The sequence below is a fragment of the Columba livia genome, chromosome Z (assembly GCF_036013475.1).
Source record: "Columba livia isolate bColLiv1 breed racing homer chromosome Z, bColLiv1.pat.W.v2, whole genome shotgun sequence".
NCBI classification, from domain to species: domain Eukaryota; kingdom Metazoa; phylum Chordata; class Aves; order Columbiformes; family Columbidae; genus Columba; species Columba livia.
This window is the reverse complement of record NC_088642.1, coordinates 40,279,518-40,290,677: the sequence shown is the minus strand read 5'-3', so window position 1 is coordinate 40,290,677 and position 11,160 is coordinate 40,279,518. Positions and strand designations below refer to the sequence as shown.

General features: G+C 40.3%; 1 protein-coding gene across 4 annotated transcripts; it reads left to right on the top strand.

Annotated features, from left to right (window-relative positions):
• Positions 1-269: 269 nt before the first annotated feature.
• On the top strand, positions 270-10,982 carry MACIR (macrophage immunometabolism regulator). 4 transcript variants are annotated; one of them, XM_065045433.1, is made up of 2 exons: positions 270-418; positions 8,014-10,982. In XM_065045433.1, the coding sequence occupies exon 2, from the start codon at positions 8,035-8,037 to the stop codon at positions 8,656-8,658; it is 624 nt and encodes a 207-aa protein (XP_064901505.1). In that variant the 5' UTR covers positions 270-418; positions 8,014-8,034; the 3' UTR covers positions 8,659-10,982. The 4 variants fall into 4 exon arrangements, with proteins under 4 accessions (XP_064901505.1, XP_064901504.1, XP_005502905.1 ...); XM_065045432.1 differs by lacking the exon at positions 270-418 and adding an exon at positions 432-531; XM_005502848.3 differs by lacking the exon at positions 270-418 and adding an exon at positions 825-4,786.
• The last annotated feature ends 178 nt before the right edge of the window (positions 10,983-11,160 follow it).

Here is an 11,160-nt window from a genome sequence, read left to right as displayed (position 1 = left end):
GCTGCGTGTAGCCAGCAGACCCCTGCCCGCTCCAGGGTGCCGCAGCCCAGCCTCGGGCCGCCACCGAGGCCTCAGCCCCCTCCTCGCAGGCACCAGCCCGAGACGGCCGGTTTCACAGAGAGACGGGAGCCCGGAGCGGAAGGGTACGAGGCGAGAGGGGCTCAAGGCGCCAGGCGGGCCCTCCGCGCTGCGAGGAGCTGCCGGCTGCCGCCCGGCCCCGCCATCTCGCAGCAGACCGACCCAACCGCGCTCACAGCCGGCCGCCGCCACTAGCTGGCGCCCTGCCCGCCGCTGCCCCGCCCTCAGACCCAGCTTGCGAGGCGGGCCGGGCCGGGCCGAGTGCAGCGGGGCGCGCCGTGCTGGGCGTTTCACTGTTCCTTCCGTGCCCGGCGCACGGCCCCGCCGCCCTGGATCGCAGGTAGGAGGCGGGGATGGCACCGCTCCATTCGGCTGGCCGGGCGGTACTTCGGCCTCCGCAGTCTCGGGCCCTGCCCACGCCTCACGGAGCGGGTGCCGGAGCCGGCTTGGCGAGTGGGTGCAGGGAGGCTTCGGGGGGGTGTGGGCCCTGGCGCCCCGGCGGAAGCGGTGCCGGGCGGTGAGGCCTGGGGTCGGTGTGTGGCAGACGGCACTTGCGGTGGGCGCCGGGCGCGGGCCGCGGCGGGGTCTGCTGGGAGCCGCAGTCTTGCCACCCGCACCCCGGGCCGAGGCGGGAGGCGCGGCCCGGCCCTCCCGCGGGCGGTGGCCCCTCTGTCCTCTCGCAGCGGTGCTGGGCGCCGCGGTGGGGCCGGTGCCGCCTTGGAAGCTTCGCGGCGGACGGATCCCGGGGCCCGCGGGCTCCTACGGCGGGCTTGACCTCCAACAGCGCGGAGGTCCTGGCGCATATGTCCCGCCCGCCTCTTCCGCCAGCCGGGTGGCGCTCCCCGCTGGAGGGGCTTCTGCCGGTCTGTGTGCCCTGCGGTCCAAGCCCGCGGCTGCTTCGCCTCCCCAGCAGCAGCCGACGAGCGCAGTGCGCAGGCAGTGAGCAGCGTGTTGATCGCGGTCCCAGCGCGTCTCCAGCGCATCAGGGTGCCGGTGGCAGGGCCCGCGTGCGGGAGGACACCCGGGGAGTTGTCGTGCAGGGCCCGAAGCCGGCGGTGGCGTGGCTCAAGTGCGCTTTCCATGCCAACTGCTACTAACAGTATAAGCGGTGGAAAAGCCAGAATTCACCTGTCAGCACCTCAGTCTATAACTATTTATAGCTCTCTTCATTGTCACCACCAGCAGTCCCCATACCATTCTTAATGCTCTTAGGAAAGTGCTAAACCTGAATATGGCCTTACTGTTCAGTTGATAGTAACAAAGTGCACTAGTGCCCAGCTTTGTGTGGGTAACTTTCTGTTTTCCTGCAATAAATCTTGCTTAGTGAACGGTAAGCAGAGGGTCAAAGCTCTGTTTACATGTTGATTGTACTGTCCATGATACTTATTTCCCACATTTGTGCAATCTAACATGCATTAAAGTGTTACTTTACAGAGTATGAAGCTTGCTAAGCTGCTTTGGTTTATTGGCAGGCATGTTTTGCCAGTTCTGCTTCTCCATAGTAAGATATTGGAGGACTGTGTCTGAACATTTGAGGCACTGTTTTGAGTATTCTACAGATATGCAGAAAAATAGTCTTAGATCTTAATTTCTTCATATGTAAGTTAGTTATCTGCTATTTTATGTAGGTGGTTTAGCTGGCATAAAGAAAATAGCAACTGATACGCATCAGTAGATTTTTTCTGTGGCCATATCTTTGCTTGTTAGTGTGCTCTCTAGAGTGGTGCAGTACGTCACTGTACATACTTCCATACATGCTGGCATAGCTGCCTGTGGAAACGAGCTGATGACAGAAGGCTGCAGTTACACAGATCGTAGTGAGAGTGATGGAGAGGTCTTGCTGCTGTACCAGTAGCTGGCTGACTTCTGACACGTCTCTTCCTGAATACAGTAAGAGTCCTTGGACCATTTTCCAGGATGGATGTAGCGAGGACTGGGGAACTGATGCTTTGTTTTGCCACAAGGAATAGAATGATGCAGTTTTTTTCCTAATTGTCTCTCTTACTGAAAACTTCTCCTCCCACCGCCTTCATGCTGTTGGTGTATTTTGAACCATATCCTGTCTTACATGGTATGGTTGCTTTATTCTTTTTTCCCTTGAGGAACAGGGTTTTTTTAAGTAATGAAAATGGAGGACAGTGGTGCTCACAGTGACTTTGAAACAGAAAGAAGGCAATGGCAGTGTGATTGCTGAAATTAAGTTCTTGCATAACAATACTGACATAGTAATGTGGCTTTCTTTATAATCTCATATTCTTTGACCAGCCTCATGCTGCCGACTTGGCCACCAGGCTTGCATAATCATGTGCAAATGCAGTACATTATGATCAAGTCAGATGAACTGAATATTCTGCATCAGAGTTTTCTGTTCACACTAGTTGTAAGCTGAATACAAATTTACTGTACCTGCATGTGCTGTTGTGCTTTTATTAATTTTTATTCCATACTTGCATTACACTTAAAAATTTGTTTCTAGGTAGCATTTTAGTATGGAAAGGACCATTTGAGAAGAAGGCAGAGAACAAAACTTAAAGATGTTGTATACATAACTCTAGTAAGCTTGAGGAGGTGACCTTTAGCATTGTGAGTGGTGTAAGTGAATGAGAAACCTTTCCAACAAGCACGTGAATATCTGCTGCAGGTTGTATCAAGCTAAGACAAAGAACTAGTCTTTAAAGTGCTTTAATTAAAACAAAACAAACTAAATTGCATTGATTAAACATATTTTTCCTGATATCATTGATTATGTCTTAATTTAACCAGTAGCTTTCTTTGAATAGCTGTTCCTAGTCAAAGGCTGAATAGAATGTTGTTTTTTGTTTAGCTTGATACTTTCAAAATAAGACCTGCAGAGCTGTATTTTCAGGTATGGCAACATAGGAAACTACCAAACAGGTATTTCTTATCTGACATAAAAGCCACAGAGACCCTTAGCATGTTGGTTTTTAAAGACAAAAATCAGCATTTATCCAGTGAAATCTGCAATACTTTTTTTTTTTTTTTTTCCCCCAATCTGTCTTTATTATTTTAAAAAGGCCATTTAATTGTTGTTTGCAAATCAGGTTTGGGGCCTTTGTTTGTTTGGTTTGGTTTGTTTTTTCCAAGTAAGCTAACCTGAAACTGCAAAGAGGATAACTCTGAAAGTGAAACTTAAACTTTGGTTGGTGAGAAGATGAAAATAAAAAATACAGTAAAATAAAATACAGTTATAAACATTTTTTAAACTTACTAACCAACTAAAAAATAAAAGCTGTTTGTGTTACAGTATGCATCAGGATTTTTACACGTGTTGCACCATTTTATCTTCTGATGAGTGATGATAGTACACAGCCATCTTTATACTGGCCAGAAGCATCAGTTTACTGATGGAATCGGGGGGAAGTCTTCGCCTGTTATTTCGTCCAGCAAGGAGGTTGTTTTAATTATCTGAAGGTCTCTAAATATTTAAGAAAAGTTACCCTCTGTCAAATACTTCCATCTAATATTACTTGGCGAAGAGATATTACAAGTTAAATGGCTTTCTTTCCCATTATTTTCTTTTACATTCCCTGCTTGATAAGTCTGCTCATACACAATTTATTAGCCTGGACTGACTCTTGAAATTGCATCTGTCTCTTTTCTGTGTAAATTGTCTGTGGGATGAGCCTAGTTACTGCAGTTTCCTGTTGTAGTTACTCTAATTAATTGGTAACCCTCTTCGTATTTAAAAGGTAGTTTCCTGGATCATCATTGTTTTCTGTTCAAGGCTGCATTAATAATAATAATTTAAAAACTGGTTAAATAGTTCTTGCTTCTTGCAGTTGGAACATATTACTAGAAATTAATTTTATCTTTTGCAAAACATTTAATGATTCCTTGTTCTGTACAAACTCAGTGGTATTTATTGTCCATTGTACTGGATTGCTGAAGGGCTTAATACTATTGACAAGAACCTCACACACAAACATGTTATTATGTAGTTACCTCTTTCACGGATTGTTTTGTGGACTGTTGTTTTCTATCACATCCTATAGTTAATGCACTGGCTTTATGAATTCAGTAGTATCATTTCATCTGTTTTCTTAAGGCCTGCATGATCATAACATATGCTTTATACATAATTTCATTTCTTGCATTTAATTTTGAGGAAAAAATGTGCGCTAAACTTCGTTCTTCATCTGAATGTTGTCTCATGTGGTACAACTATTTAATATTACTTCCATTTGCTTTTTCTTTAGTTTAGTTTGGAATTTCTCCTAAGAACAGCAAGAGTTGGTGAAGAAAACATACAGTTTATTGATACCTTTCGTGAGCTTTTTCTCTGTGATTCATTTTGTTTTACCCCATTCCCATGTCAAGAGCACGGTGAAGCAACATTAGCCTAGGTCCCTTCAGCTGAAAATAACAAGAATAGCTAAAAACAACCATTGTCTCTGGCAGCACGTGCAGCAGTATCATCAACCTGGAAGAACCTACAGGCTGCATGCATCTCAAAGTCTATGGCCTAGCTTCCCCAACTCTAGAAAAATAAATATGTCATCTTTGTGGATAGTCTTACATAGCTGAATTTTAGCTCATTTTTTCCCCTTTCAACTAAATATTTCATTTTTTTTAGTTGCAGATTGGAAATACTTGTTTCCAGAAAACTTTTCTCTACAAGTGTGTAATTCCATAAGCATATTTCAGTGACAGAGAAACAAGATGGGATTTCCAAGAGCACATACCACATGTATGTGAATTTTTCTTGTCAAACTGCAAGGGAAAAGATATAGACCTTGTTCTCCACCTTCATAAACAGAGACAATTGAAATAATTAAAGATGGATTCTGACTTTGTACGTGCTTTACGTGTGTTAGATGACTCTACTTACTCCTTATGTTTGACAGACAATGTATCTTTTATGTGCATTGTATATATTATGTAATGACAGCACAGAGATGGGAAAGTGTCAAAACTCTGTTGATACCTCTGTGCAGTATGTTTGACTCTGTAAAAGAGTTGGCCATCTTTCCATTCTGCCATCTGCTTATTGCAATTATGAGCATTTTATCAATGAGACAGGTCTTTGTGATTCTTAAGAAATTGTACTACCTGCAGACTTGGCATCTGGAGTGTCTGTCAGACCTCTTGTTTTTAGGGCTGTTCATTGCCCTGAAGCACAGAAATGGAAATTCTGCGGTTTCAGGCTGAAGTACTAGGTTGGAGCTTGCTGACTTGAAGGCTTTTCTTCTCTCATTTTCCATTGTAATGTTTTTGGCCTGGGAGAAGTAGTTATTTGGAAGTGAACTCGTGCCTCCTTTCCTTCTGCTTATAGTTATTCTTCAAAGTTGATTGCTTTTTGTTACCAGGGCACACACCTATGTTTCAAACAGAAGTAAATTAATTTAAAAAACCGTGTTCTGCAAAGGTCCTGAGTTGCTTTCCAGTCTTTGAGGCTTTTTAAACTCAAAAAGTGCATGGACACATCTCTTCCTCCCTCCTGTTCTTTAGCACACATAATGTTGGATTTTGTGGGTTTTTTTGTTGTTGCTGTTTGCATGTGGCTACATAATATGATTCATTTCTAACCTTGCTGTATGATTGTTTTATTTATACTTTTTCTAGCATTTCAGCTTTTCTGCAGAACAGGTCTAGTCTTTATAGAAGATTACTGGAGTGATTTCTGAGCTGCAGGGTAAAAGTTGGGAATGGAAAAAACAGGAACAGTTAAATATTTAGGTTTCTTGGCAAAAGCACAGGGCAGCCAAAAGTTTTAATGCATTTTTTTTCTGTGCCATGCCTCCAGTAGCCTTGTTCCTGATGGTACAGGAACTGTAATTTCTACTTAAGGAATTGTCATTAATACTTTCAACTCATTGGCTGAAACCTCACCATCTTTACTGTCTCACTGCGAGATACGGTACATAAGTAAGAAACAGAACTGCTTCTGCTATTTAGAAAGTTTTAATTTAGTCCATAAATATATTCCAAAGTCAATTAAATATAATGGGCAACATTCTTGAGTTTCATGTGAATGTTTATTTGAGTGAAAAATGTTAGCGTTTGGTTTGCCTCAGTGTTTTAATTTTTTATTTAAGTTTTGTCGTGTTACCTGTATTGTTAAATTCAAAATGTTTAAAAGCTCGCTGGATTAAGTGCATTTGTGTATCTGTAAAAGTGATGCTACATAAAACTGGTAATGAAGAACACTAAGTAGACTATGATTATGAGAACTGAAAAAAGGATATTTAATACTAAAGGAACATCAGTAATAGTCTCTCCATAATAGAAGTTTGTCCATGGCAGATAAAATCCTCTTCAGCAAAACTATGGGGATTTTGCTTACTCCTAGTTTATTAGCATAGGATGGGAAGAGCAGGTTGATTTGATACTACTCAGGGAAGCAGAAGTGGAAACATTACTTAAACTGCTCCTCCCAATCCCTGAACAGAAACAAGGTAGGTTTAAATTTTGCATGAGGCTAGTTTATTTTCTTTTGCAAGTGAGATTTGCACACAGCTTCCTCTCTTATTTTGAGACGAATAGAGATTGATCTCGATGGGGATGCTGGGGGTGTCTAGTTGCAGAAGTTTGAATAAAATATTTCTTTGCTTGTTGCATCTTTGCTACTCAGCCTGTGACCTCCTAAGCCTCAGAATGGCAGAAGGTACCAGTTTTAAAACTTTGCAAACTGATAATAGTATGTTTTAAGTCAGTCTCATTTGTGAAGCTGAGCTTTTGAATGTGATTTGCATCACCTATAATGAAATTCAGAATTGTGTTTCTGCACTTGCAACCAACTTTCCTTTTTTGAGTCTCTTTTAAACTTTACAAAGCTATGCTGATTTATTTTGTGAAATATATTGTCTAGAGATTCACTTGCTACTGTTTAGAGCAAAGGGGAAGCTGACAATGAAGGAAGCATGGATCTGGAAACAAATACGACCTTTTTATTTTGTGAAGTAGCTGTGTCATCAAAATGGTGTAGATAATGCTGAAAACAAATGAAAATAATCAAGCCTTCTCTGTTCTTGCATCCACTAATGTATACTTGATGTGACATTGACCCTGCCTTTCCATGTTAGAGATAGTAATGGCTTGTGGCAGACAATTGTATCTGTAAAGGTGTCAAACTGTATATTTGGAGAGGTTGTGAGGAAAAAAAAAGGTCAGGGAAAATTAGTCTGTTTCCAGAAGAAACAGAAAAACAAACACCATAGAATTCAGTATGTTGGTTATTCTTAAGATGCTTATAAGAATCTTATGCTATATTCATTAATTGCTAGTATACTGTTTCCTTTCTTAGAAATACTTTAGAAAAAATAGTGTGAGTTTGATTGATTGTGAATGATGGGGTATTTTTGGGGGGAGGGTTGTTGAAGACCTATGAAGACAGCTCTGGAACGGCCAGGATGCCATTCTTTGAATCTAAAGCAAGCTGTCTTCACATCTGGAAAAGTGAAGCATTGCAGTACCCTCATTAGGTGAGGTCTGGTCTGTAGTTGTGCCTGACTGAGGTAGTAGCTGTTAAACACATTTTTAAAACCTTTGTTTACTGGGATAATTAACAATAGAAAAAATTCATGGCTGAATATGGGAGAAATTTCTGTGGATGTGCTAGTGGATGTAGAGGTGAGGCAGTGTAAAAAATCAAATGGACTAAAAGGATGAAAAACTGGGCTGGAAGGATGCTGCTTTTTTTGTGTACAGTTCTACTCAATAATGTGTTCAATGTTTAAGAATATCACAAATATATGTATGGTATCTTCTACTAAAAAAACACCCAAGATAATTTCAAAAGGCGGATGCCAGTGATGGTTTTGTTATGCAACATTCTGTAGAGGATAAGACAAGACTTAATAGAGAGAGGAACTGGTTGTGACTTCTAAGTGAGACAAAATCTCATTTCTGCTGTCCTCTCTCAGGTTCTCTTTGCATAAAGGATCTATTTCTAATTAAGCTCTGTTTTGTTTTTAGGAGGATAGCATTGTGTTTAAAATGGAAGTTGACATAAATGGAGAGTCCAGAACTACCCTATCCACCCTCCCTGTGCCTGTTGCAGCAGTGACTCCTGCGGGCAGGATGGAAGCAGAGAAGCCCCGCTGTTCCAGTACCCCCTGCTCACCAATGCGACAAACTGTTGCGGGATATCAGATCCTTCACATGGATTCTAACTACCTGGTTGGCTTCACAACTGGAGAGGAGCTGCTAAAATTAGCCCGGAAGTGTACAGGAAGTGAAGAGAATAAAGGAGAATCTGGGCCAAACTTGCTCTCCAAACAGCTTGATTCAGGACTCAAACGTTCTTCCCGTTTGTACAAAACTAGAAGTAGGTACTATCAGCCATATGAGATCCCAGCAGTAAATGGAAGGAGGAGGAGACGGATGCCCAGCTCAGGGGATAAATGCACTAAGGCTTTACCATATGAACCTTACAAGGCACTTCATGGTCCCCTGCCACTTTGCCTTTTAAAAAGTAAAAGGTCTCATTCAAAATCCCTGGACTACCTCAATTTAGACAAAATGAGCATTAAGGAACCTGCTGACACAGAAGTGCTACAATACCAGCTCCAACACCTTACCATTAGAGGGGACCTTGTGTTTGCAAGAAATAACACATGATCTTGAATTTAGAATCAATTCCTGATTCTTTCTCTGCTGCAAAAATCCACATTGTCCACATCGTAGGTGGTTTTATCAGCTAAATGTTATCAGAAAGTAATTTATTTGAATAGAAACTTGGCAATGCAATGTGCTACAAATACTCACGGGGAGAAATCTTTCCTAAGCAAGCAAATTCTGATGCAAATTTGACTGTGACTGGTGAATATTTCTTTGGACACCTTTTAACAAATTGAGAAAGCTTTTTATGTTTGAGTTTGAGGTTTTTTGGGGTTTTTGTTTGGTTGGATGGTTGGTTATGTTTTTTTGGTACAGTTAGATCTAGTATTTATAGTAATTTAACACTGAAAGATTGATGATGCCAGCTTGGTTGTTTCTAATTTTGACTTGATGTTAGAAACTGAACTTCGATAAGTAAGTTTAGGAGGTCTTTTGGTTTTATTTTTGTTCCTGTATTCTACAGTAAAATGTATGTATTATTTTTTAATTAATGGAGAGGAAAGTGAGCTTGGCTAAACTGGATGATGTGCTGTTTAAACAATCCAGTTGAAACGTTTTCAAACTGCACGTGCACTGATGATGAGAGTGAGATTCACTTGTAAAACAAACCTTTGCTACTTGAATCCTGTTAAATTATTTTCTAGTTTCTGCATGGGAGTAATTTCTTTCCTCTGTTCTATAAAACTTATTCAAGAGAAATATTTGGGTTATTAAAAAGAAATATTTTGGGGAGAGATTTTTTTTGTTAGTGGAATTTATTTTTTACATTGTCTTGACACACAAACAAGGGTTAATTTCAGATTCCAGTAAATGCACTAGAATGTCTGCATTGGTGTGTCAATGTTTTTGAATTTAATTCATGATTTCTATGTCAGGTATAGTAACAGAAGGTGTCAACTTCAGCATTGCTTTGGAAATTCAGTTGATTTGAAGCACTGCACACTTGAGATCTGGAAGGGCTTTTTTTTTTTTTTTTTTTTTAATGCAGTGCAGTGGAAGTATTTCTGTGTTAGCCTTGAAGAGATGATCCTGGATCATTCAACAGAGTGAACTGAATACAGTGGCTAACTTTGTTATTTTAGAATTTTTTTTATCCAAACGCAGTATGAAATGCAGTTTTGGCAGCTGCATTCCTAGCTGTATTTAAAACATTTTGTTAACTTATGCTTAAAAATGAAAAATAGTTTTCAGGCTTCATTTTTTAGGTGCAATCTTCTACTGAAGCAGTATGCAGCTTGGTTTTGACTGATGAACTCTGCAGAAGTTTAAAATAAGATCACATTGTTTTGCAACATAAATTATTAGATCAGTTTTTCCTGGTAGAATTAAGATTTTTTTGTTTGCTTGTTTGTTATCGTTCAGAATTAATAGAAAGCACTAGTTAGTGCATGCTCTGTGGAAAACGAGGAGTTGTTCTGTCACTTCTCAATTGTAAATGAAGGCAGCCCAATAGTCTTCATCTTTCTGGTTTGGTTATTTTTTCTTAGGTTTGTTAGAATTCTTTGCAGCAGAATGTGTTTTTAAAAGTTAACTACACCTGTGTAAATTTAATGTTTTGAACAATGATCTTGAAAGTGAAATCTTCCTATATAAGTCTTTAGTTTGAAAAACAGAATGTAGTCAGATGCCAAAGAGATGGAAATTTTGTTTAAGGAATAAACACCACTGTTTGTTGAAATACCCTATGAAATGGTATTTCTAGCTTAAAAATTTTAAGGGTGATATAAACACCTATTGTTGTGGAGTCTTCTGCTGTGTGGGAGAAAGAGAGCACTTAAAAATACAGCTTTTTTCATTTTAAAATAACCTTAAATCAGGGATCTTGAACTTCTGTGAAATAGATGCTTAGGTTTGTTGCTTTGTTTCAGGTAATGGGCCATGTGATTATTAATGTTTTGTGCGTGTGTTTAATGTCATCCTGTGCTGTAATTGTACAGCTACACTAATAGAGGGGTTGATGGCTATCCAGCTGAGTTCAAACATTAAAAATGTGTTAGTACTTTTATCTGCTTGATGATTTGCTTGTGAAGGTGCTTACATGGGGTAATATTCTTTATTTAGCTCATATGCACTTGCAGCTCTCATATCCTCATTCAGGAGCCCCATGTTTTGCAAGTTTGGTTTGTAATGTTCTTTATCAAAACTCTTATATCTATGAGAAATTCCTGGTTTTACCTTTAAAATAAGCAAAGTCTCAGAAAATTGGAAGCTTTTGATCTTGTCTTATTTTTGCTACTAATGATGTGTTGCACTAATCTGTTAAAATCAAAGATGAGATGGTTCCTGTAATAAATTAAAAGAAAAAAAAAAGCCTAAAAAGAAAAGTTTCCTTGTCAGCTGTAGGTATCTTCCAGAGGATTAAAATAATGAAGGTAGAAATTATACAGCTTGGTAACACAAATCTTCCATTTAACAGATCATTAACGCCAAAGGAGATCTGGAATCAAGTACAAATCTGTAAGATGGGGTATCAAGGCAGATCTTAAATTCAGGCACAGTACT